General features: G+C 52.8%; 9 protein-coding genes across 9 annotated transcripts; 3 read left to right on the forward strand and 6 right to left on the reverse strand.

Moving 5' to 3' along the window:
- Positions 1–1,190: 1,190 nt before the first annotated feature.
- TEM1 (Ras GTPase tem1) lies at positions 1,191–2,969 on the reverse strand (the record flags this gene model as incomplete). Its single annotated transcript, XM_062887515.1, has 3 exons — positions 1,491–2,969; positions 1,357–1,431; positions 1,191–1,289 (listed from the first exon to the last, which is right to left on the reverse strand). Exons 1-3 carry the CDS (start codon positions 2,376–2,378, stop codon positions 1,191–1,193), a joined length of 1,062 nt encoding a protein of 353 aa, XP_062745629.1. The 5' UTR covers positions 2,379–2,969.
- A 631-nt stretch (positions 2,970–3,600) lies between these two features.
- On the forward strand, positions 3,601–5,011 carry GCV3 (glycine cleavage system H-protein subunit). The gene is made up of 2 exons (XM_062887516.1): positions 3,601–4,167; positions 4,239–5,011. The coding sequence occupies exons 1-2, from the start codon at positions 4,056–4,058 to the stop codon at positions 4,640–4,642; spliced, it is 516 nt and encodes a 171-aa protein (XP_062745630.1). The 5' UTR covers positions 3,601–4,055; the 3' UTR covers positions 4,643–5,011.
- A 102-nt stretch (positions 5,012–5,113) lies between these two features.
- Positions 5,114–6,139, reverse strand: HEM3_1 (porphobilinogen deaminase; the record flags this gene model as incomplete). Its single annotated transcript, XM_062887517.1, has 1 exon — positions 5,114–6,139. One exon carries the CDS (start codon positions 6,137–6,139, stop codon positions 5,114–5,116), a length of 1,026 nt encoding a protein of 341 aa, XP_062745631.1.
- A 392-nt stretch (positions 6,140–6,531) lies between these two features.
- Positions 6,532–9,334, reverse strand: HEM3_2 (porphobilinogen deaminase). Its single transcript, XM_062887518.1, has 2 exons — positions 8,573–9,334; positions 6,532–8,510 (listed from the first exon to the last, which is right to left on the reverse strand). Exons 1-2 carry the CDS (start codon positions 8,814–8,816, stop codon positions 6,727–6,729), a joined length of 2,028 nt encoding a protein of 675 aa, XP_062745632.1. The 5' UTR covers positions 8,817–9,334; the 3' UTR covers positions 6,532–6,726.
- Positions 9,335–10,630: 1,296 nt separating this feature from the next.
- QC762_206230 (uncharacterized protein) lies at positions 10,631–15,246 on the forward strand. The gene is made up of 3 exons (XM_062887519.1): positions 10,631–10,769; positions 10,827–14,104; positions 14,170–15,246. The coding sequence occupies exons 2-3, from the start codon at positions 10,877–10,879 to the stop codon at positions 14,977–14,979; spliced, it is 4,038 nt and encodes a 1,345-aa protein (XP_062745633.1). The 5' UTR covers positions 10,631–10,769; positions 10,827–10,876; the 3' UTR covers positions 14,980–15,246.
- Positions 15,247–15,646: 400 nt separating this feature from the next.
- Positions 15,647–17,975, reverse strand: GUA1 (GMP synthase (glutamine-hydrolyzing)). The gene is made up of 7 exons (XM_062887520.1): positions 17,763–17,975; positions 17,483–17,630; positions 17,368–17,400; positions 17,168–17,295; positions 17,029–17,104; positions 16,629–16,970; positions 15,647–16,573 (listed from the first exon to the last, which is right to left on the reverse strand). The coding sequence occupies exons 1-7, from the start codon at positions 17,811–17,813 to the stop codon at positions 15,711–15,713; spliced, it is 1,641 nt and encodes a 546-aa protein (XP_062745634.1). The 5' UTR covers positions 17,814–17,975; the 3' UTR covers positions 15,647–15,710.
- Positions 17,976–18,105: 130 nt separating this feature from the next.
- Positions 18,106–19,511, forward strand: trs31 (Trafficking protein particle complex subunit 31). Its single transcript, XM_062887521.1, has 2 exons — positions 18,106–18,777; positions 18,838–19,511. The coding sequence occupies exons 1-2, from the start codon at positions 18,536–18,538 to the stop codon at positions 19,289–19,291; spliced, it is 696 nt and encodes a 231-aa protein (XP_062745635.1). The 5' UTR covers positions 18,106–18,535; the 3' UTR covers positions 19,292–19,511.
- On the reverse strand, positions 19,497–21,068 carry QC762_206260 (uncharacterized protein). Its single transcript, XM_062887522.1, has 2 exons — positions 20,300–21,068; positions 19,497–20,228 (listed from the first exon to the last, which is right to left on the reverse strand). Exons 1-2 carry the CDS (start codon positions 20,888–20,890, stop codon positions 19,800–19,802), a joined length of 1,020 nt encoding a protein of 339 aa, XP_062745636.1. The 5' UTR covers positions 20,891–21,068; the 3' UTR covers positions 19,497–19,799.
- A 326-nt stretch (positions 21,069–21,394) lies between these two features.
- QC762_206265 (uncharacterized protein) lies at positions 21,395–23,368 on the reverse strand. The gene is made up of 4 exons (XM_062887523.1): positions 23,106–23,368; positions 22,642–23,022; positions 22,033–22,584; positions 21,395–21,954 (listed from the first exon to the last, which is right to left on the reverse strand). The coding sequence occupies exons 1-4, from the start codon at positions 23,242–23,244 to the stop codon at positions 21,584–21,586; spliced, it is 1,443 nt and encodes a 480-aa protein (XP_062745637.1). The 5' UTR covers positions 23,245–23,368; the 3' UTR covers positions 21,395–21,583.
- Positions 23,369–24,492: the final 1,124 nt, after the last annotated feature.

Here is a 24,492-nt window from a genome sequence, read left to right on the forward strand (position 1 = left end):
TCGGGAGTCCCGGTGAGAGTCTACAAAGTCCCCCCTGAGTGTACAAACATCAGCCTCGAGATTGATTCCGACAAATTCTTCTCGCAAAGGGTATCTGAGTCGGCCTTATCCGATCACTCACCTGAGAAGAACAATGATAACGGAGAATAAGTAAGACAAGGACTCGAGTGGTGTAACTTGGTAACAATACACACAGGGGATAGCATCTGAGCTGGACAAGTACCAATGAGGGGACCGAGTCAGGTAACCTGTCACAGACGTGCGGACAAGTTGGACAGGCAGGCCCTCGAGTCCAATCCGTCTCACCTGTAGCTCCGGTTTTGTGAGCTGTATCCCCCTTGGGCTGAGCTAGATGGAGTGATATGTGATGGCTCATCGGCACTCGGTGAAGGCAAGCCGTCTCGATATGTTGTTGTTTGGCACTTTGTCTGTTGGAACCTTGAATAACCGATGAACACTTTTGTGATTGGATTATGACCATGTTTTATGTTTTGCTCTGTCTGATACAATATCGGATGGAAGCCAGAGTATCTCTTTGCCAAGGCTGAAGAGTGCTATACCACCACAAAGGACCAAACAAATGACAATACAATACAATAAGTAATAGTAATAGTATAAATAGTAAGTAAAAAAGCCCCAATTGCTCCTTTCCCGATGATTTGCGCTCCCCCAGCCCCCAGTCCATTCTTTACCTTACCCGAAGTCTACCGAACATTGTAACCTCAAAAAATGCATCTCCCGGTCCATACTTCCTCCCCTGACTGGCCCTCATTGGCACAAATGCAAACCCCATCAATTTGCTCCCCTTTTCCAACACGTGTTCCACACTCTCGGCTCTTCTCTGACCAAAACCACAGGGAATCAAACCGAAAAAAAAAAAGCCTACCCCCAGAAATGCATTTCTCTCTAAAAAAAAAAGGCCTTTGACCAAGGCTCGGATTGCTGACAATGACGCCGCTGAAAAGGTCTGGTCGAAAAAGCCAGACCTATGTGATAAATGTGTGTGATGTGAAATGTGAAAATGCCGATTCGAGTCGATATAAAAAGGGGTATTGTTTCTTCTTCTTCAATGATGGCTGGTCTTGCATCGTGGCGTTGGTCATTTGGCGTTTTCAGCTTTGTTTCTGCTGATGATCGCCTGGAGAGCACTCAAGGAGCAGATAGTGTACAATACACGCCTGTTCATGTGTTTAGACGGACTGGTAGAGCAGCAATGGCTCCCCGACATTGCTGATCTCAGGAATGGTGCACTTCAGATCAAAAGCTTTGGAGAGCACAATCTTGAAGATCTGCAAACGAAGAGGGTCAGACATGATACAACTCAAAAAGGCCAAAGAGCACAAGGGACGGGTATACCTTTTGAACGTTGATACTGTGACTTGTGCTGCTAAAGATCAATGCAGCACGCATGGCCTTTGCAAAACGACGGGCCTAGCACACGTTGGTCAGTCGGGAGCAACAATATGTAATCTACCAGAAGCAGGTCATACCTGAGTCGATATCTCCTCCTGCTCCTCGCGTGACAAGTTCACAAAGTGGTCGTACTTTGTGCCCACGAGAACAGGGATGGCCGTCTTGTTGAAGCCGCGTCCCTGGCGATACCACTCCTTGATGCTGTTCAACGTGCTCTTGCGAGTCAAATCAAACATGAACAGGATGGCCACGGCATCATTGCACACCAGTGGCAGCATGTTGACAAATTCGCGCTGACCACCCAAATCCCAGATGCTGAAGGTAATCTCGGTGTTTCGGATGCTGATTGTCTTTTCCATAAAGTTGACACCCAGAGTCTGGATGTAGTCCTCGTCCCAGGACCCCTCGACGTATTTGACCATGAGACTTGTCTTGCCAATCTGGGCATCGCCAACCATGCCAACCTTGATGACCACGTGGTTGCGGCCATTATTCTGCACATCACCGGCCACCCCTTGTCCATTGCTGCTGCTGGCAGTTGGCGCTTGTCCCGAGAGGCCGGATGGGGGTCGAGAAAGGGAAGGTTGCTGCAATGGCTGGTTTCCGTACCGAGCGGTCGAGTCGGGATCGGTGTTGTCATTCACATGGGGCGAGTTGGCAATTCCGAGACCATGTTGTTCGCCAGAGGATGACTGAGCATGGTGTCGATCGTGGAAGCCATTGAGATCTGAGGCGCCATAGTCGTTTGTAGGCTGAACTGTGTCCTCCATTCCGGCCATAGAGTCATCCTGCAGCTCGACTGGGGCTTGGTTGTAGGTAGGGGTGGGAGTCAGAGCAGAGTCTGAGTAAGGGTGAGCGGCAGCATGATCTTGCTCCATGGTGTTGGGGTCGGCGATGGGGAATTGAGCTGGGGATCCCTCGGGCTGGTTGGAGGGTTCCTGGTAGAAGGCGGTAGGGGGGTTCATGATTAGTCGCGCTGTGGCGGTTGGTAGTCGGTCGAGCGCTTAGACTAGACGGACAAGCCCTAGAGTATAGCAGTCGATCGGGGCGGATGTCGTTGATGAAGACAAATGTGGCAGTCGCTGGTCGGCAGTTGGTAGTCCAATGCTAGGCCAGCGACGAGTTCATGGAGACGCAAAAAACAGAGAGCTGAGGGAAGCGTGGTAGAGGTAAGCTGGGTAGACTAGCTTGGTCGGGGATGCTATAGAACCAAAACCAAAGAAGCCAGGGACCGTGTTCGTCTCAACTCTCAAACAGCAGTCACAGTCGGTGGTGGAAGAGTGGGAAGATGGGCGTTCGCAGCGAAGCAACCAGGGCAGGATGCAGGTCGCAAGTACGTGTGGGCGGGCGGACGGTGCGGTGCTGCAGTGCGGAGCCGGATCGGATCGTCAGGCTAGGTATCGTGGAACCCAGGCTGTCGGCGTGCCTGGCCAAGGAAGCAGACGACAGGCAGAAAGTCAACCTGGAGGAGGAGGAACAGATAGATGCCCACTGATGTGAATGGAGGTTGCTGGACCGTGGGGAAATGTGGGAATGAGTGCAGTAGTCGGTACCTTAACTGCCTTGACTGCTGCAGGGCAGAGCAAGGGGAGGTTCAGAGGGGAACCAAATCGAAGCCACTCACCACCCACTGTGGTGCAAAAGGCCAAGCGCGCGAACTGACGGTTACCCACCACGGCCCTGTTCCGACTCCCGATCCCCGACTCGACTGTCCACTCAGCTAACGTTTTCAATTAATTGAGCCCAGCACACGTCACTGCTTCTGACTAGGACCAGGACGCGCTGCTCGACACGCGACGCGATTTGACGCTTTCTTTCTTTTCTTTCTCTCTTAGAGAGTCCTATGTAGTGATGATCATGATTGCCTTTTCAGGAGAGATGTCTCCAATGTAAACAATCAACAAAACCACTCCAATAGAACAGCAACCATTGGAACGCTTTGCCTTGCTTTGTTATCAAATCTCCAGGCCGCCTCCTTCAACGCGGGGTCAAGGTTCAGTTTGTTTGGTTCCCCTCATCGGCCCAGAGCATTGGATGGAGGATCCAGCCACACGCCTTCTTGCTGCATATCTGCCTGCCAAGCGCCTTTCAACACAGGTACCTTAACTTTGACATGAGTAGGCAGGTCTAGAAAGGTATAAATGAGGCTCTGATTCCATCATCTCTTGACCTCAGCCGCCATTTGCTCTAAAATAAGCGCCGGCATAAGCGCACCTGAACAGAGGCCTACTCCCTGAATGGCATGGCCTTCAACCAAAACATACTTCAAGACTGAAACCTTTCACTCCAATTTACCTGACCTTGACCTTGTCGCATTCAATTCAAAAAACCAAGAAGCATCAGGTCGCGTGTTGAAGATGACCTCATCTGGAGATTCCAACTCCACCATCAGCAGGCACAGTAGACAGAGTTTCGCGCTTATTATGTAAGACAAGCTCGGTAGCTCGGTTCCCTGCTGCTGCGTTTGACTGGCCGCCCGGCAGCTGGCCGGCAACCACCGGCCCAATCACCGGGACTGGCTTCCGACAATCGCAGTGGTACTCCGTCCCGTCTCTTTATCGGTAGGTAGCGTCATTCGATTTATCTCTGGGTTCTCGACAACCTCACTCACCCTTCGCTTCATTCCAGCTGTACAACTCAAAATGGCCTCCATTTCCCGGTGCCTAAGGGCTGCCCGCCCATCAGCCTTCGCTGCCGTGAGGAGCTCTGCTTCCCGCACCGTTGCTGCCCGCCCATTTTCCGTCACCGCATCCAGTGAGAGAACCCCTCCAAAACCTCGGCCCTGAGTTTGCGACGGGCCTTACTAACCACCAGACCCCCTCTAGACGAGATCAGGAAATACACCAAGGAGCACGAATGGATTGACCTCGCCGCCGACAAGAAGACCGGCGTCATCGGCATCAGCGAGTACGCCGCCAAGGCCCTCGGTGACCTCGTCTACGTCGAGCTCCCAGAGGAGGGCAGAACCGTCAACAAGGGCGATGCTATCGGTGCCGTTGAGTCGGTTAAGAGTGCCGCCGACATCAACGCCCCCGTGAGCTGCAAGATCACCCAGATCAACCTCGTGCTCGAGGAGAAGCCTGGCAACCTCAACCAGGTCCCTGAGGATGACTCCCACGGCGGCGGCTGGATCGCCAAGGTCCAGGTTGACGAGCAGGGCCTCCAGGACTTTGAGACCCTGATGGACTCTGAGCAGTACAACGAGTTTACTGCCAACGAGGACCACTAAGCAGAGACATGACCTGAAGAAGGGGAGAGAGAGACGCTGAGAGGGGCGGGAGGCCAGGCAGCGAGGAGCTCTCTCAGGGGTGTACGGTAAATTGGTTTTTTTTTTCAAACTCCGGACAGTTCAACCTGATAGATACACAAGGGGCCCAAAGAAAGGATCTGTACCATACGGGACATGGGAAATACCGGGGCAAAAGGGTGTTTTGATTTTCATGGGTGCGCATCTCGACTTTGATGACAAGAGGATTCACGACAGAGAAGAGTCAGCATTGCAGTGGCGCAAACATTGTGCCATTTCAGATACCCGTCGAGGGCCAGGCAGAGAGCACTCAACGGCTGATTATAGAAACCAAGCATGATCCGACAGTTGGAGTGGAAACACCATGAGATTTATCATTGTGAAGCATGAGCAAGCCCTGTCGCTATTCTATTTTTTGATCCGCCCAAAAATACAACCCATCACGACGAGCACCTAAGCATCGCTGACCTTGAGCGCACCCGGCGCCGATTCACGAAGCTTGTTGATAGCATTAAGAATCTCCTGAGCACCCTCCCTGGCCAGCTTCTCAGCCAAGCCCTTCCCAAGAGCCTCGGCCTCCTCCAAATTCGCGATCTTCTCTGTCCTCTCCCCATCCACAGCCTTTTTGCCATCCAGGCTGACAACCGCAACCTTCAACCTCAGCTTCTTCTCCCCCTCATCCTCAACCCACTTCGTCTCAACCCCAATCGGCACCGAGCACCCGCCCTCCAACGTCCTCATCACACTTCTCTCCGCAAAAGCCGCCATCATAGTGTCCTCATCCACCGCAGCTTTGATCAACTCGGCAATCTTCTCATCCCCCTCCCTAATCTCCAACCCCAACGCCCCCTGGCCCACAGCATGCAACAACCCCCCTCCCTCCGTCGAGCTCTCCAGATACTGCCCAATCCTCTCATCATACCCCAACCTCAACAACCCCGCCGCCGCCAAAATAATAGCATCATACCCCCCATTCTCATCATCACACTTTGCCAACCTAGTATCAATGTTCCCCCTCACATCCCTAAAAACCAACCCCTTATAGCTCCTCTTGAGCTGCGCCGCCCTCCTCACACTGCTAGTCCCCACCACCGACCCCTCAGGCAGGTCCTTCAGCGCCTTATATTTCCCCCCCTGACGCCTCGGAAAAACAACCACATCCCTCGCATCCTCCCTCTGCGTAACCGCCCCGAGAACACACCCCTCCGGCAGGCTTGTCGGCATGTCCTTGAGCGAGTGCACAATAACATCCACCTCCTTGTTCACCAGCTTCGCCTCCAATTCACTAGTCCACAACCCCTTCCCCAGCGACGGCAAAGGGGTAGTCTTGTCCCTGTCCCCCATGGTAGCCATGGAGTGAACCTCAAACTTGACCGACGGACCGGCCGCCTTTGAGAGCGCGGCGATGACGAGGTCGGTCTGGGCCAGCGCGAGGGCCGAGCGGCGGGTGCCGATCTTGACGGTGTATTCTTCGGTCATTGTTGTATCGTTTCTCGTTACTATCGTGTTGCTGCTGGCTTTGTGAAATTCGAAAAAAGGAATTTGACTTTCGAGGACCCCGGATTTTTCTCGCGTTTCAATCCCGCTCAAAGACGACAGTTGTACTTTCTCGACAAAACCGGCGCAATGGGTGAATGCAGATGCAAGCAAATTAACCAGCAGCAGGAGAAGAAGCGTCTGATGAATCACACCCCGCTTCGGCCGAGGGACAAGTTGACTTGCAGGAAGTTTTGGAGTCGCTACAGCGGGGTAGATTTGTCAATTGTTGACAGGAGTCCGCTGTTTGAAACCGCTGCGGGGGTGGGGTCATTGCCTCATAGTGCCCCCTCAACACCAAGCAAGACATCTTCCTCTCACCCAGACAAGCATCACAAAAGGCGTCACCCAAACCCAGAAGCAAAAGATATCTGTAATCACAAACACTACAATTCTATCCCTACTCGTCCATTGCTAGGATTTCATTAGCGATTACCACATCATCCGTCTCATCCAGCCAAAGCTTGTCTCTAGGATTCATCATCATCATCCAACCTCTTTCCTCCCCCATTCCCCTTTTTTCCACGACTTTACTTCCCATTTCCATTCTCCTTCCGATTACTTCCCCGACTGCTCCCCCGAATAGTCTTCCTATCATCCTCCAAAAAGTGCTCCAACAACTGATGCGCCCTCTGGCCCACTTTGGCATCCTCCGCCAGCAAATGCTCTGGCGCCCTCCTCTTCCCAGGGGCAGGAGAAGCAACCCTCTCATCCTCCCCAATCACATGCTCCTTCACCCTCAACTGATCAGCCCAACTCTCCATAACCCGCACATCATGCCCTATCTCGTGCCCCCTCACTGGAGAAGGCGCAGGACTCTTGACCTGAAGATCGGCACGTAAATCATGCTGTTGATACTCCCGGCCCGGGCTCGGTGTCAAAACCTTCCGATCCTGACTCAGATCATGCTCAACATTCAGCCTCTGCAGCTCCGGCACAGGCACCTTCTCGTCAAGATGAATCCCATGAGCAAAAGCCCTCGAAGTCGGAGTCGGCACCCAGCTGTCTCTGGAAATGGTGTGCTCCCTGGCCTTGTGAACCGGTGAATCAACCCTCTGGTCCCCTCCAAGCCCATGCTTCTTCAGATCCAACCCCTTATCACCAATCTTGACATCCTCCTTCAAACCATGCTCTCCCTCTACCCTCTCAACCTCGGCCGCCTCCTCCAAATCAACATCAATAATCTCATCCTCCCTCAAACTATGCCCTCTCGGCCTCTCCTCCCGTACCCCAACCTTAGGATCAAGACTAAAACTGTGCTCCCGAGCCCGAGCAGCAATCTCCTGAACCCTGATATCAGCCTCAATGAGATGATCCCTCGGATCAATAACCAACTGCACAACCTTCGGATCCTGCCCAAGAGAATGCCTCTGGACACTCTCCCTCCGATCCGGCACCCGAATGTCAATACTAAGACTGTGATTCCTCGACGAGTGATTACTATGAGGAACCTCAACATCAGCACTGATGCCATAATCCGTCACAGTAGCCCTCCTCAACCTCGCCGGCGTCTCCGGTTCAGAAACAAACACCTCCCCGTGCTGAATCTGTACCACCCCCCGGTTAGGTGAGTTCCTGTCCATCCCCGCCAAAATATTCGTAGCCTGTTGAACCAGCTGTGTCGCCTGCTCGAGCCCCTCTTCCACCGGCAAAACAATCACCTTTTTCTTCTCCCCACAATTACCACAGACAGCATGACCCTTCCCAGGCAGCGTCGACCCCCCCCTCTTCCCCCTCTTTCCCTTCCTCCCCTTCTTCGACTCACAAGCACAAAACCTCTCCCCCTTCTCATCCCTCCCCTTCTGCAACCAAAACCTCAACTCCCCCTCCTCATTCTCCCCCCCTCTACATCTCCCCCCCTCCTCCGTACTATCCCTCTCAGTTATCGGCGTCAAAGCCTCATTCCTCCTCGCAAACGGATCCAACGGACTCCCCACATTCGGAATCTCAGGCAACTGCTCCCTTGGAAAAAGCGCCACCTCGCTCTGCCCGTTCTCCCCCCTCTCTTCATCAACATGAGAATGAGAAGCACTCATCCTCGGCTCAGCCCTATACCCTTGCATAACCGGTGCCATGGTATACAAAGCTCTAAACCCCTCCGGCCCCTCCCCAATCGGCACCGGCCCAGTCTGCTGCATCATAATAACCCTATCCCTCAGCTCCTCCCTCTTCTTGACCTCCAACTCGTTCCTGATCAGCGAGCACGGCTGGCAAAAGATGCCTTGGGCAATGTCGTCAGAGTATTTGCCTTGGATGCCGTAGGTTTTGCGGATGTGGTGGGTTTGTTTGCCTACGTAGACTCCGCTGCCGATGCCTTTTGTTCATTCATTAGTGAAAAAAATGACTGGTTGAGATAGGGGGGGGAGGGGGACTCACTGAGGGTGAAGGTGCAGAGGAGGCAGCAGTTCCAGCATTTCTCGTTGCAGCCTTTGTATTTCTTCATGTCGAGGGGGTCGTCATTGTGGGCTGCGCGGTTGAGGCGGTAGTTGTTTCTGCCGAACTGGTCAAAGCCGATGAAGCAGGAGCGGGGGCAGAGGCCGCCTTTGCCTGGTTCGCAGAGGCCGGCTTGCCAGGTGTTGGTTGGGTGGCGGTGGATGGGGGTGCGGCAGTGGTGAGCCATGGTGGTTAAGACTGATTGTTCAAGGAAATGTTTGTCTTGGGAATTAGAAAAAGAAAGATTTGGTCGTAAAGAACTGTGGGGGGTTAATCTCTGTAATGATACCGTGGGATGGGGAGGTTAGGGGTGGATGTGATGATGATGATGATGGTGGTGAGACGACTGTGGTGGTTTTGGGAGAACAAGAAGAGAGGAGATGGCGTCCATTGCTGGGGAATTTTGGTTGTCTGTTGGACTGTGCTGGGTTCCTTCCTAGCTACCTAGCTGGGAAAGAGTGGGTGAGTTGATGAAGGGCTCTTGCTGATGATATCTGTCGGTCTGTGAGTTCCACGGTGCCGACGGTGAGGCCAATGCGGATGTGGCAGGTGCTTGTCGAAGTGATGGCTCCGCCTTGCAAGAGCCTCCTACCTTGTTCTGACGTCTTTCTTTTTGATAGTATCCTCAGCACCTGCAGGGACCGATTGATTGCTTCCAGACTGCTGGTAACTTCAAAGTTGTCAGGGAAGTTGCGGGTAGATCAAGGTATAAGGAAGCAGGAGTCTGATATTGAATGCTGGCTATGCTATTGAAAGTTTGAGCTGCCTTGAGAAGGCAGCTTGTCATTAAGCTTCTGAGCTTGCTATTCTCACCATCAGCCCAAGTCCAATATCCCAAAATGATCCAACTTACACTTCAGGTCGAGTCATCATCTCTCACCACTGCTCTCACTGTTGATCTTGCCCGAGGCCTTCTTCAATTCACTCTCCCGGGCGTACCCCGCCCATACTTCATCCGCATAGTCGTCTGGCTTCAAAAGGACCAAAGTGACAGGCAGAAGTATTGCAAGTTCTCCAAGCCGCCTGGATGAGGAGCGAGCGGGTCCGTCAAGGTAAGCATTGGGATCTCACCGGCTTGAAGAATCGTTCGGGCACACACGACATATCGTCATCTTCGGCACTAGTGGATCTATGAGCACATCTTCTCTGAACAAAAGGATGAGACAGTTGAGCTGGAATGGGCCGCCTGCAAGCCATGTACCAGCGCGAGCGAGCGACAGAAGCTTGTGTCCACATCGTTGGTGTGTTGGGAAACTTCAGATGAAAGCTATGCCAGAGCAAAAGCAGCGTCTCCCTCGCCAGCAGCTCGCCAATTGAGTGACCAATTGAATGCCCAACCAGAGGGTTGCCTTCAACCCTCCATTGCATCATCTGCGGTGGCCCAGGCCTTCCAATGAATTCTGATCTATGACTATTTCCCAACCGCACCTCAGAAATAATGTTCATGGAGGCTTGACATTGAACGACGAACCAGCCAAGACCCTAAGGCCGTCTCGGGGAAAGCTCCAAGCGGGGACAGTGGATCCCGGCACTGTTTGACGTCTTTATACAGGGGGGTTCATTGCTGGCCATGGTGGAGCTGGCAATTGAGGTTCTCGATGATAGGTACTTGGCATCTACTCAAGAGAAGCTCATTGTTGGTAGATAGCTAATTGGTCTGCGAGGCGATGTGTCTGGTAGACTGCCAAGTAACTTTCTTTGTCTAATAGCCGTGATTTTATGTGTACTAGCTGAGGTTTTATGTTTCTGGCCTGCTACACTTGCTCGGTGACAAGCTTTGAAACCCTTCAACTATCTATCCTATGAAATGCACCATCATGTCTTGAGTCCCAAGTTCCCAACATCCACATCTGGAGAGGCTTGCTTGTTATAGCTTGTCGTTGTTTTCCTTTAAAGGCCTGCCAAGCAGCATGGTTGGGTGGGGCTCTCTGAACCCCGCGATAAGTAACTTGACCCCACCACCAATCGAGCATGACGCCTCCTCCTCCATAACATCGAAGCTGCCTAATCAAGACTTTCCCAAGCTTCCTGTCTGTAAAGCTTCCATTGCATGGGAAGTGGCGCTCTAAAATTTAACCTTGATTGTGACCGCCTCAGTTTTGTCATAAAGCTCGCCTTCGTCTTTTTTCCTCACAGATTTGTCAGTTCCTGGCCTCTCTCTCTTCTTCCTCCTCCCACCATAGCTAACTCCGAAAAGCCGTCTCGCATCAATACTGCATCACAACCGCCATACTATAGCAAGTCACCATGGCGAGCACAATCCCCACGAACCCGAGCCCTCAGACGCTCAATATTCTTCTCCAGAAGATCGGTGATCCCGACCCAGATTTCCGGTTCATGGCACTGAACGACATCCTGACAGTTTTCAACATTGCGCGGACCGACTTTTTGACCCACGACTATAACACATCGGCGCGGACAGTCGACGCTATCGTGAAAGCACTGGATGATACCAATGGGGAGGTCCAGGGCCAGGCTATCAAATGTATCGGCCCTATGGTGCAGAAAATCACAGACCAGCTCTACATTCCCATGATGGAGAAGCTGGCAACCCTGAAGCTCAAAAACTCACAGGACACCTCGATCCCATCTCTTGCCATGCGGGCCATGGTAGCCGCCCTCCCCCGCCCAGTACCTGGCGTGTCCAACAACCAGGTGCTCGAAGCCTATTCGGCCATCAGTAAGGCTTTGATCCCAAGGCTTATTGGCCGCAGTGGTTCTACGCCGGGGCTGTTGGCCACCGAAAACGAATCTTCCGACTACGTTGACGTTCTGATCGAGGTTGTCAAGTCTTTCGGACCCATGCTTCAGATTTACGAAATTGAAGTTATTCACAACTCGATCGTTACCCTCATGGAGAATGAAAAGGGCAATTCTGTGCTTAAGAAGCGGGCGGTGGTGGCCATTTCTATGCTCGCCCACTACCTAGCGGACGACCATCTAGCACAATTTATCAAGCGCGCCATTCATGTTCTCAACCATCCTAGCCTGACGGGAGTCACCCGTCGTCTCTACATCACGGTTCTCGGCTCCATGGCTCGCTCAGTACCTCAGCGGCTTGGGAAACACCTTCCAGAACTGGCACCAATCCTTCTTCGTGCTTTGAGTGAGGAAGAATTGGAGGCGCAGCTTGAGGAGATCAGCGAGGGCGGGGAAGCGAGCTTAGAATTCAGCGAAGTTCGCGAGGCTGCGTTGGTAGCTCTAGAAGCCTTTCTCGCCAGTTGTCCCAACCAGATGCGCCCCTATACCGACGAATCCATTGAGGCTTGCCTCCGCTATCTCCGATTCGACCCCAACTATGCGCTAGACGATGACGAAGATATGGAGGATGAAGAAGAGGAGGACGATGGGTTCGATGACGATGACGAGATCGAGGCCGATGGCGGTTTCGACGATGACGACGATGCCAGTTGGAAGACTAGAAGGTGTGCCGCAAAGGCGTTGCATACGTTGATCTCAACTCGTAGCAGCGGCGATCTGCTTGACAGCGGAGTGCTCTACACCAAGGTGGCGCCAGCTCTAGTGAAGAGATTCGACGAGCGCGAAGAGAATGTACGACTGGAAGTCCTCTCCGCCATGGCTCTGCTCGTTCGCAAGACCGGGGAGGGCGTCATCCCTGAGTTCTCCCTTGAAAGCCCCAGCGAATTCGTTCATCAGCAGCCTCCGAGCAGGAAACGGAGACGGCAGAGCAGTGCAGGCGGGGCTTCAGCGTTGGCTAACATGATCGCACCCGCAAGCCTCGCCGGAACCGGGCTTGCCTCGCCAACATTGGAGAAGGTGCCAGCAACAGGACCTCGTGCCGATCTTGCTGCTCTCACCCCTTCCATCATCAAGTCACTCGCCAAGCTGCTCAAAGGAAAGCTTATCCCCACCAAACAGGCGTCTATCAACCTCCTCGACGATATCATCACTGTGCAGAGAGGTGGTCTTGGGCAGTATTTCGACCAAATCTTTGGTCCTATCATTGAGGCTATCAAGCCCTCCAGCGTTGCCTCTACTTCGGCGTCGCTCACTTCTGCTGGAGGGAGTGCTTCCGCCACTGCAACCACACTGAGAATCGCTGCTTTGCGTCTCACCAGCGATATTGTGAAGAATCACTCGTCGGCTGTGCTTCAGCCCCATCTCCCCAGCCTAGTCACGGGCCTGGTGTCTGTGGCTCACGACCGCTTTTACAAGATCTCCAGTGAGGCTATCCAGACGGCCGAGGAAGTGGTGAAAGCCATTACCCCCCCTCGCTCCCGACTGACCGCGCAAAAGTTCAAGGGTGAACTTCAAAAGCTGTACGACGTCATCATCGACCGGATCAGAGACAATGACGCCGATGCCGAGGTTCGTCAAAAGGCCATCCACGCCCTCGGGACTCTTTTGGCTAGAACCACAGGGAACGAAGGCTCTGGTTTGCTATCGGAGGACAAGCGCAAGGCTGCCTTGGGATTCTTGCTTGAGCGCTTGAGAAATGAGACCACCAGGATAGCTGCGGTCCGAGCCATCGATACTGTGGCCGCGTACTCGCTTGGTTCTGTTCAGCTTGAGCCGGAATGGATCCGTCAGGTCGCCCATGAACTTGCTGCCCAGCTAAGAAAAGCGAACCGGGCCCTGCGTGGCTCGAGCATCGTCGCTCTGAAGCATCTCATCCTTTCCCCCTCGACCAAGGGCACTCTTGACCCAGATTCCGCTCAGGCCATCGTTAATGCGCTTATCCCTGTCATTACCAGCAACGATGCTCAGCTTCTGGCCCCTGGTCTTCTCATCCTCGCGCACCTGACCCAAGAGATGCCCCAGGTTGTTATCACCCCACAGCTTGTGACCGTCATCTGCGGCCTGGTCAAGACAACAGTCCCAGGCACGGTGCTCGACTCCTTGTTGATCCTGGTGACCAACGCTGGTCAGGCTGGCCAAGGCAAGTCCTTGATGCAAGGGCTGCTTAGGGACGTTGGTGTCGCTGGTGACCCTTCTGTGGTCGGCAAGGTCATTGGCACACTGCTCGTGGCCAGCGGGGACTCAGCCGGTGTCCAGCTCGATAACTTTGTGAGCGAGGTGAAGAATAACACCCAGGACCAAGCCAGGGTCAGCTTGGCTCTTGCTGTGATCGGTGAGGCAGGATTGAGACTTGGTGCGAGCTTCCCGGTGCCGCCGGAACTTTTCCTGAACCAGTTCAGCAACGAGTATGACAAGGTCTCGTTGGCTGCCGCTGTCGCACTTGGACGAGCTGGTGCTGGGAACGTCTCTGTGTATCTTCCCGTCATCCTGCAGGCGATGGGCAAGAAGGGCAACACTCAGTACCTACTGCTCCAATCTATCAAGGAAATCCTGCAGCAAGCGGCGCTGTCCTCAACGGATATCAGCCGGTACTCCGGCACCATTTGGGACCATATTTTGGCCTTGACGGATGCCGAGGACAATAAGGCAGTCTGCGCCGAATGCGCGGGTCGCATGGTCATCATTGACCCCAAGACGTATATGCCGAAGCTTGAGGTTCGTCAGAGCTCTGTTGTTTGTTTGTCACATATCAGTTGATCATGCTAACATTTCGAAACTAGGCTCTACTCAAGGACAAGTCGCCTGTGCTGAGGGCCACTGCCGTCCAGGCTTTGAGATACACACTGCCAGACGATAATGAGGCCTTTGACGCGGTCCTTAGATCGTCGCTCTTTGACATGCTCAAGACTGTCCTCGAAGATCCCGAGTTGGAGATTCGCCGTCATGCCCTGTCTACCCTCAACTCTGCCGCCCACAACAAGCCCGAGCTGATCATGGGCCGTTTCAACCAGTTGATTCCTTATGTCATGAAGGAGACGGTCATCAACCCTGACCTCATCAGGGAGGTGACCCTGGGCCCTTACAAGCACAAGATCGACGACGGCTTGGAGGTCCGCAAGGTAGCATACGAGACGTTGTATGCGCTCATGGAGACGGCCTTCTCACGGATTTCTATCATTGATCTCTACGACCGCATCATTGCCGGTCTCTCTGACGAGCACGATATCCGTGCGCTCTGCAACCTCATAGTGTCCAAGCTTGTCTATCTCGACTCGGCTGAGACGATCCGCCGATTGGATCCTATTGCCGCGGCCTTTAGGGCTACGCTCTCGACTAAGCTCAAGAACACGGCGGTCAAGCAGGAGATTGAGAAGCAGGCCGAGGCCAACCGGGCGGTGCTCCGCGTGACTTTGCTGCTTGGTGACAAGCTCAAGTCGGAGCTGGCGACGGCGGGCGGTGCGGCGACTGGCGGGCATGAGGTGTGGACTAGCTATTGGGATTGGGTCAACAAGGACTTCAATGAGCAGCTCAAGGCTGTGAGGGAGGAGATTAAGAGTTTGTCTTGGAATACTATTAGTGCTTCGTCTTAGGTGGAGCGTGTAGAGGGGCTGGGGCTTGGATTTTGACTTTGGTCGGGAGAGGAGATGGTGGCGGTGGAGCCGGTGAGAGAGGCACTAGGGGAGGTGACGACATCTTGTGAAGCAATGTGAAGTAGCAAGGGAGATAATGAGACGGGAACTAGAGCCGCGAACAAGTGAAAAGGAACCCACGGGCGACGTGGAGAAACATGAAGAGGGGGGATGAGGAGTGGAGGAGGAAAGTTTGTTGAGAGGTTGAGGAGGATGGGGTGGAAAGGAGGAAAATAGAGTGGTGAGCGGTTTGTATGGGTGTTTTTAAGCGATTATTGGGGAGGCTTTGAGATGTCTGTTTTGGTGGTTTTGTGTATCGTCACTTTGGGGGTGGGGGGGTTAGCCATTGTAGAGTTTTGTGAGTGTGCATGGATATTGTTGATAGGAATTAAGAAAAGAGCGATTGCGTATACTGGTGGTTGACATGCCGTGAACGTAAAAGCGGCACTGCCTGCAGGTTGGTTATTCAAGGCATGCTGCCATTGTTTAACCATGCTTCTAGCATTGTCCTCGGTTCCTGAAATGTTCTGACCATGATCCACACGACAAAACTGGAGTTGGTCATAACCATGATGGAAATCTAATAGTAGTCTATTCTGCTAACTCTAATTTTGGTTCTGCTTTGACCCATAAGCAATTCCATTCTTTTTTTCTTTTTTTTTTCCTTTATTTGAACCCCCAAGCCCGAGAATTCACTCCAGCTCAATAGTCCCAGGAGGCTTGCTAGTAATATCATACGTAACCCTAGCAACACCATCCACCTCGTTGACAATCCTCCTCGCAATCTTCTTGAGAAGATCAAACTTGAACTCATACGGCTCAGCCGTCATGAAATTTGTGGTGGTAACCGCACGGAGAATGATGATGTACCCATACACACGAGCGTCACCCATCACACCAACCGCCCTGTTGGTGTCAAGACCAGCGTAAGCCTGGGACATCTCATTGTAGATACCCGCCTCACGGATCATGCTGATAAAGATGTGATCAGCCTTGCGGGCGATAGCCACACGCTCGGGGGTGACCTCGCCAATGATTCTGATGGCGATACCGGGACCGGGGAAAGGGTGGCGCATGACGAGATCCTCGTGGATGCCGAGTTGACGGCCAAACTCACGGACTTCGTCCTTGAACAGCTCGCGCAGGGGTTCGATGAGCTTGAGGCCTTGGCCGTTCATCATGCGGGCGGGGAGACCGCCGACGTTGTGGTGGGTCTTGATGGTGGCGGAGGGACCCTTGAAGCTGAGGGACTCGATGACGTCGGGGTAGAGGGTGCCCTGGAGGAAGTACTCGACCTTGCCGGCGTTGGGGGTGTTCTCGGCGGCCTTTTCGATTCTGATGGCCTCCTCCTCGAAGAGGTCGATGAAGGTGCTGCCGATGACCTTGCGCTTGGCCTCGGGCTCGGTGAGGCCCTTGAGGCGGCTGAGGAAGAGGTCGGCGCCGTCGATAACGGTGAGGTTGATGCCGAGGTGCTTCTCGAGTGTCTCCTTTACTTGTTGGCACTCGTTAAGACGCATGACACCGTTGTCGACGAGGACGGCGTGGAATCTGTCACCTATGTAACGTGTCAGTGGACTGTGCAGGTCAACTTTGAAAATCAAACAACTTACCAATAGCCTCAGTCATGAGACGGGCAGCGACTGTGCTGTCGACACCACCGGAAACGGCACCAATAACCTGGGCCTTGGGGCCAACGAGCTTGCGAATGCGCTGAATCTCGTGCTGAATGAAGTCACTCATGACCCAGTGTTGTCTGGCACCGCAGATATCGACGGCGAAGTTCTTGAAAAGCTCAACACCGCGAGGAGTGTGCTCGACCTCGGGGTGGAACTGGACGCCGAAGACGGGCTTGGTCTCGTGGGCAATGCCGGCAAACTCAGAGTTAGGAGTGCTGGCAAGGATGGTGAAGCCCTCGGGAAGCTTGACCAGCTTATCGAAGTGGCTCATGTAGACTGTTTGAATTCGAGTCAATGAAAACGAACCGAGTATATTTGGAAGGGTAGTACGTACCATGCATCTCCTCACCAAGGCCTTGGAAGAGCTTGTTGACGTGGTCAGCACCCTCAACCTTCTTGATGGTGACATCCTTTGAATCATCAAGTCAGCACGCTTATTTTTGAAAAACAGAGTCAACCAAGTCTAAACCTACCGCATGGCCGTATTCCCTAGCCTCACCAGCGGCAACGTTGGCCGAGTTGGCCCGCCAAGCGATCTCCTGGCAACCATAGCAGATGCCAAGAATGGGAACACCCAGGTCGAAGACGGCGGGGTCGGCGTCTTTGATACTCAAGTCAGTTCATGACATCCTGCGCCTTGATCACCCCCTGAATTTGGGATGAGTAAACTCACGAGGAGCAACCTCATCATATACTGAGGCGGGACCTGGAGTTGGAAATGGTGGTTAGCGATTATGTCTCAACCTCAAACTCAAGATCAGCCTATGATAAGGGGTATGATAACATACCACCACTGAGGATGACACCCTTTGGCTTCCATGTCAAATCGGCAATCTTGGTGGTGCATGGGAGCATCTCAGCATAGATGTTAAGAGATCTGAGACATCTTAGGATCAAGTGGCTGGTCTGGGAGCCAAAGTCCAACAGGAGGATGGTCTACGAAAAAAAAAAAAGGTCATGAGTGAGTGAGTGGTTCATCATGGTGGTGGTGAGCTGATAAGAAGTTTGCGATGCGCCCAGCGCATGGAGGGGTAATTTTTCCGAAAAGATCAAAACACTTCAACTCACATCGAAGGTCTGGTTGGGGGCCTCGGCCTCGGCGGAAGTAGCAGCAGCCATTGTGTCTGAATAATCAAAAGGGGGTATATCTTGCTTGCTGAAATCCGATGGAGCAAGCGATTGTGAAGGACCGCCGTTTTATTAACCTATGATTCACAACAGCCAGGGCAAAAAAATAAAATTTTCCACTCGATGGAGGGGCGAGATCGGTAACAGGCTCCCCCACTCTGCAGCTTGGAGGGGTGACCCTCCAAGAAATCCCCGTCTTTAATAGAGGGTGGTCCGTGTGTAAGTGCTTATCAGTGAAGGAGACTTTCCTATTTGGGCAGTACTTTAATACTCACACGCCGTTCTTGAGATGGCAAGACAAGATGTGACAATAAACTTTCCCATGAAATATCATCCTAGTCATTGAAATGCGGAATAGGTGTTTCTGACCATCTTTTGGTAACATTGTTGCATAGAAAAAACCAAGAGTCATGGCTGCAGGGTCAACGACACCAACCGTGGTGCCCCAAAATATCGGTACTTACTCCACACCCTTCAGCCCAGAGCTCAAGCCACAGCAAGCGGGTCCCGAAGTTCAATCAAGCAAATCGACTCCACTGCGCAAGCCGTCGTTGTCCCTGAACATGCATCGCCAATTCTCAAGCTCCTTGACAGCTCCATATCAACAACATCCCCAGCCATAACCACACCCGCCATTATCCACGCGCATATCCATCCATACCTACTTGAATCATACACATCGCTTGGGGCATCAGCAACAAAAAACCACAATAATGTCCCAACCACGACCCCCTCCCACATCATCAGGCAACCCATCCGCCCCTCCCCAAAAAGAACCCTCCTCCTCCCACACCACTGGCCTCCGCTACCCCTCCAACGGTAAAACCATCTACCACCGCCACCTCTCCCGCAGCCGAACCGCCGAGCTCTCCCAAGCCTCCTTCGCCTACCTCTTCTCCGAAATGGTCACCTACGCCCAAAGGCGAGTAACCGGGATCCAAGACCTCGAGAAACGGTACCATTCCCCTTTTCCTCCCTTTTCCCCTCCTCCATACTAACCTTTTCATTACCCCAGCCTCAACACCCAAGGCCACCCTCTAGGCCTAAAACTCCTCGACCTCCTCCTCATCCGCGAACCCCCCCGCTCCCAATCCCGCCCCCTCAACATCATCACCCTCCTCCACTTCATCAAGATCAACCTCTGGCAGCACCTCTTTGGCCGGCAAGCCGACCGCCTCGAAAAATCCTCCGATCCCGACGCGCCAGACGAGTACATGATTATCGACAACGAACCCCTCGTCAACGCTTACGTCTCTGTCCCAAAGGAAATGTCACAGCTCAACTGCGCGGCGTTTGTGGCCGGCATCATCGAGGGGGTGTGTGACGGGGCGGTTTTTCCTGCGAGGGTCACGGCCCATAGCGTGGGGAGTAAGGAGGAGGGGGAGATGTGGCCGGGGAAGACGGTGTTTTTGGTTAAGTTCCAGCCCGAGGTGTTGGAGCGGGAGGCGTTGATTGGTGGGAAGGGTTAGGAATGAGAAGAATTGCTGCGGTTGGGGTGGTCTAAAGCTGGTGGAATGGAGTGGGTTTGCATATGTTATGGCGTTTATGGAGTTGGGCAAGCAAAGTGTTTCTAATGGTAAGGCAAGCGATTTATTTACAGATGTTATGGGTGTGACCAGAATAGCAGCTATTGCACTTGGTTAATACTGAGCAGTTGAGGATCAAAAAAAAAGATAGAGTAAACGAGCGCTCATAAAGAGGGCTGTATCAATTGGTTATGGACTATGTGTATCAATCTGAAACCTGATGGGTATAATTTCCTGCTCCGATATGCGCCCCAAACACCTATCCGATAATCCACAGGAAACCCCAGTTTGTCCGAGCTGATGCAACCTGATGACCCTGTGAAACCAAGCCAAACGCCAAAGCAATGCTCTTCAGTCTGAAATTGCCCCGAATGCCGAATGTCGTTACCATCCCAGCCATCAGTGACCACACGCGCGAGCGAGCGCAACCAGAGCTAGCTCAGACCAGCAATCAGCGCGGCAAGCCGCGGTACCCCGACCCCGGAGCGCGATGACCAGGGCGTCTGCGCGGGGCAGCATTCCCATGGCCAGCAGCACCCCCAGCCGCAGCAGCCCCAGCACCAGACGAAGTCCCAGGCCGGCTGTTGTTGGCCCACGGACCCTGGTGAGCATTCCCACCCCCAGGGCCCCTCGACATGAGCTCCTCCAACCCCAAGTCCCTCCAAGCCGGCTCCTTCACCTTCTGAGTCGCCTTTTGAATCCCGAAGGCGGCGTGCTGATCGGGGACGACATCGTCCTCGTCCTCGGGATTGACAGGCTGGAGGTGAGGCGGGACGTAAATGTCGTCATTGGGGAGTTTGGAGTCCTTGCGGAACTCTTCGAGGAGGTCGGCGTGGAAGGAGTGGTGGAAGTGGACGTAGGAGTAGTGGGCGTCTTTATTCTGAACCACCAAAACATCAGTTATGAGCTATAATAGAAGGGGAAGGTGGGGGGTGTGGGGGGGGTAAACACCATGCTGGCGTGTCCGATCCAGAGTCTAACAATCGCCCGACTTGTCTCGGTGGCCTCAACCTCGAGGATCTTCACCTCGGGCACCTCCGTGATATCCGGCAAAGAAACTATCTGGCTTGATGTGCGGCTATCGAGCTCCCAGGAACTGGTGCTCGTCGCGTACGAGGCGTCGCTGTCGGTATCCGGGCCCTCGAGCTCAGAGGTTATATCCGCTTCGTTATTGTCGTGGTTGCGGTCGGCGTCACGGGCTTCGGCGTGGTTGCGGATCCAGTCGAGCAAAAAATCACCCTCTGTCTCAGGAGTGCTGTCTAGACCGAGACCGTCAGAGTCGCCGACGGAGACGTTGTCGTCGAGGATTTGATCAGTGTGATCGGTCTGGGCGGGCAGGGCAGGTTGATTGCTGTGTTCGTCCTCGTAAGAGGGAAGATTCGGGTGCTGGATGTGAGAGGGGGGGGGAAGCGGGGGAGAAGAAGATCCGGCGGCGATTGGGTTGGAAGGTCGGTCGAGGTTGGCAGGGTCGACATGGAGGAGATCAACTTCGTCCTCTGTGTCTTCCCAAATGGTCTCGAGGTCCCGGCCGCCTTGATTCATCTTCGCACTGTGAAGCCTGTGGGCTTGGTATGGTCCGTGCGTTGATTTGGCGCTTCGTTAGCGTGGTGGAAGAAAGAGAAGAGGGACGTGCGTTGTGGAGCTGCAGAAGTAGCGAGACTTCTGTTGCTGGGTGGTCTGTGCTTGAGAACCTTGATGGTCAGAGCAAGTTCACGACGGCTTGAAGCGTACAGGTTCAGCAAGGTTGCACTTCTAAAAGAGGTTGTGTTCAGGAAATCATCGCAGCATTCGAGGTTTGTGATTGATTTACTGCAACTTGGACCTCAAACGAGCAAAATGATGCAGCGATCCGCGCTCGAACAAGTTACTGCTGGCCCTTCTTAATTCTCGACAGACTTACAGGTAGGATGGGTCTCATTTTATGTGGTTAGTCTTGGTCTGTAAGTAGATTTGGGTACAGGGCCAAACTGTGTGTAAAGAAAGGGAGTAACAACATGGTCACGATTTGTGTTGGCTACACGTCGAGGAACAAGAACATATAATGAGATGAATGCCAAATCTTTCTTATTTGTGAGCGAAAACTATGCTACCAAAACTTCTTCACTATGAGACTTGGATCCAGCCAACTCAATTTCTACTTTATCGGTCAGCTTCATCTATAAAAGACCAGTGATGACCACCACGTTTTCCTTGCCATGGACGCCCCGAAATCTGCACCCGATCTAAGCCCAGTGTCTAATCTTCAAAACCCTCCAGTATTTCGCGGATTTGAGGGTCACTTATTGTTATCAATGGTAAGAAGCCCTCCTCCTGATTAATACCCCGCATGAGTTCAAAGTACCTCATGGGCATAAGCAGTGTCCTTAAAGAGGATCCGGCATCCTCGCCAATGCCATTCCAAAGCCCGGAGAGGTCCTTGGAGATGCACTCGTTGAAAATATGATCTTGGGCGTATTTTGAGACCGTTGCCATATCAACGTTGGGGACAGTGGTATTTGGCGAGGTATTCCATATCGCCAAAACACAGCTGTTGTACAGAAAACGCATCGACGGCATCAAATCGGTAAAATTGCATACCCTCCCGCCATCTTCATTGATGTAGCCATCTATCAAGATTAGTTAACAAGTTCGCGCCCGAGTCATTAACGTGGCGATGGAGTTTTCCCTTGCAAAGTCGGACGTACCTTGAAGCATGTTGATAGCCTCTTGACAGTCATCCTGCACGATTGGTGCAGTTGGAAAGGTGATATTGCCAAGAAAGAAAGGGGTGAACCCCGTCACGCTGTCAAAGATATTCTTTATGAGTTCGGTCGCGTTGAAACAACCACTTGAGACTGATCTGCGGGCAACTTTGGACTCCGAGCTGGATCTCGACGAGAGGTTAGCCCCAATAATAGAGTCATTTGCTCCAGAGGGCAGCTCCGCGTGCGAATGCCAACCCATGATCTCCCACCACGTTCTGACAGCGATGCTGGACGGTAAAAACTCCGTCTTCAGCCCACCAAAGGGGAAGGTAGTGTTGTCGCCAACTCCCCAAACCGCTCCAGACTTGTTGGTGTTGATACAATGATCAAAAATGTAGTCCTTGGTCCACGACACAACTGTTTGCATCGGTACATCCGGGATCGGGATTGACTTGTTGAAGGCGGATTGGTAGAGGATGGCGCTGCACTTCTCGTTCATGATCCAGATGTAGTCCTTTGGGCTGTTGAATGTGTAGTTGGCGGTGTACTGGCCTGATCGTTGTTAGCTACCCAGATAAGACCTTCCGACTGGTAGGGACATTGACCTACTGGCAAGCGTGTCAAAGACACTTTGGCAGTCTTCGGTCCACTGAGCAAAGGCAGGCTTGAAACCCAATTCAAAACACAAAACGTTTGGCGGAAGTTTTGGCGGATCGTCCCTAGGATGGAGGACAGCAGAGGGGGTGAAATCCGGGTCCCAGTACATGAAGGTAAAATTCAGAGGGTTCTCCTTGTCGTCGTTGACCCAAGTCGCCGCGAGCGCACTCTCCACATGACATGTGAAATTCAACAAGCTGTCGATGAGCTTGTCCTTTTTGATGATGGATACTTTGTTGGGACTGACGTTGCAGAAAAACCCCTCGCACAGTTTGGGCATTTTGATATCGCAGTGTCCAGGCTCGAGGGTCACATACTCCGAGGTGTAGTTGCCTGTACATTGTTCGTGTTAGAGAAACATGGGCCGGCTGTGTTGTTGTCTGACACGGGCGTCTTGTGGAAATATGTCGACATACCAGCATACTCAGCAATGAGTTCTGTGCAGTCTGCTGAGTGGAGGTATGCCTGTTCTGAGCAAGATCTCTCCTTCAACGAAGGCTGGGCGAATGCCAACCCAAGGAGGAGAGTAGGGAATAAGAGAATCCCCAGCATCATGTCGAGTTGTGTTGTGAGTCTCGAGTGTGGTGTGTGCTTGATTGTGGGAAATTCGCGATTGGTTTCTGGAATCAGGCTGCCTTTTTTCCAGAGAAGGACCAAAATATATACATGAGAGGCAAGTAGGGAAGTCACAAATCACTGATGTCACCAAGTCCCGCTCGTATGGTTTGCGAGATCGGTTGACCGCACCTGCCATTTTACTTGTGTGACTAACATTCTCGGGTGCGGACCATCCACCTCGAAAGGCTCGAATTCTCCGCCAACAATGGCATCAGCTGCAGCATTTTACCCTTTGCTTCTGGCAAAAACAGGTCACGCCCTTCCCACGTCCTCCTACCGCCCCATCTTGTTGTTCAAGAGGCTGAGACATCCCACAGGTTGATCGTACGTCGAATAGCGTCGCCGAGGGCGGTAGGCAAAACCCACACCATGAAGTAAGGATCATTAACGTCCCGGATATCATCCTCTCCGTAAGACCACCCACCCCACCAGTTGTGGGCGATACACGGCTTGAATATGTTTTGCTGGGCCATATTGGACAGGTCAGTCATGATGACTCCCGCCATTGACGGGTAGTTGTAAACGAGGACACTGCAACTGCCGTTGTTGCCAGTGCAGAGGGCTTAGGCCTTGGGCTCGAATAATTCCACTTTGTCGTCTCGGTTTCCAATTTCCAGTTCTTGTTAACAACCATGTGAAACCGAAACTACCGGCCCTCTATAGGTAGTAGGCATGTAGCAATGTCGTGTATTCTTATAGGGAACACTTACTCCAAAGCTGCTCTATTGCTGTCTGGCAGTCCTCCTTCACCGGTGTCGATGTCTTGTTTGACAGGAAACATCCCGCTGTGGGATTCTTTGATTTGCTGGGCAGGTCATCCTCGTTCGGGGAATGACCAACAGCAACATCCAGGTCCTTCTGCCAGGCGAAATCGACGACCTTATTGGTAGCGTTCCATGTCTCGGAAATGCCGTTTGTGATATGGCCCTGCTGGTAGAGGAATGCGGTAACGTCCAGCAGAATTTAGGTCAGATTGACATGTGCGATCTTTGGGTATATTTTACAATTATATTGGACATTATACGCGTCAAAACTTATGGTACCTTCCGGGTCGGCGTGCTCTGCGGCGTATTCGTCGAATTGTTTGAGGACTTGATAGCAGTCGACTGCGCTCTCAATTGCTTTGAAGATACGGCCACGCTGCATGGCCTGGACTTCAGATGATGCGACAACAACCGACTTCAA

The sequence above is a fragment of the Podospora pseudocomata genome, assembly GCF_035222375.1.
Source record: "Podospora pseudocomata strain CBS 415.72m chromosome 2 map unlocalized CBS415.72m_2.2, whole genome shotgun sequence".
Lineage (NCBI taxonomy): Eukaryota > Fungi > Ascomycota > Sordariomycetes > Sordariales > Podosporaceae > Podospora > Podospora pseudocomata.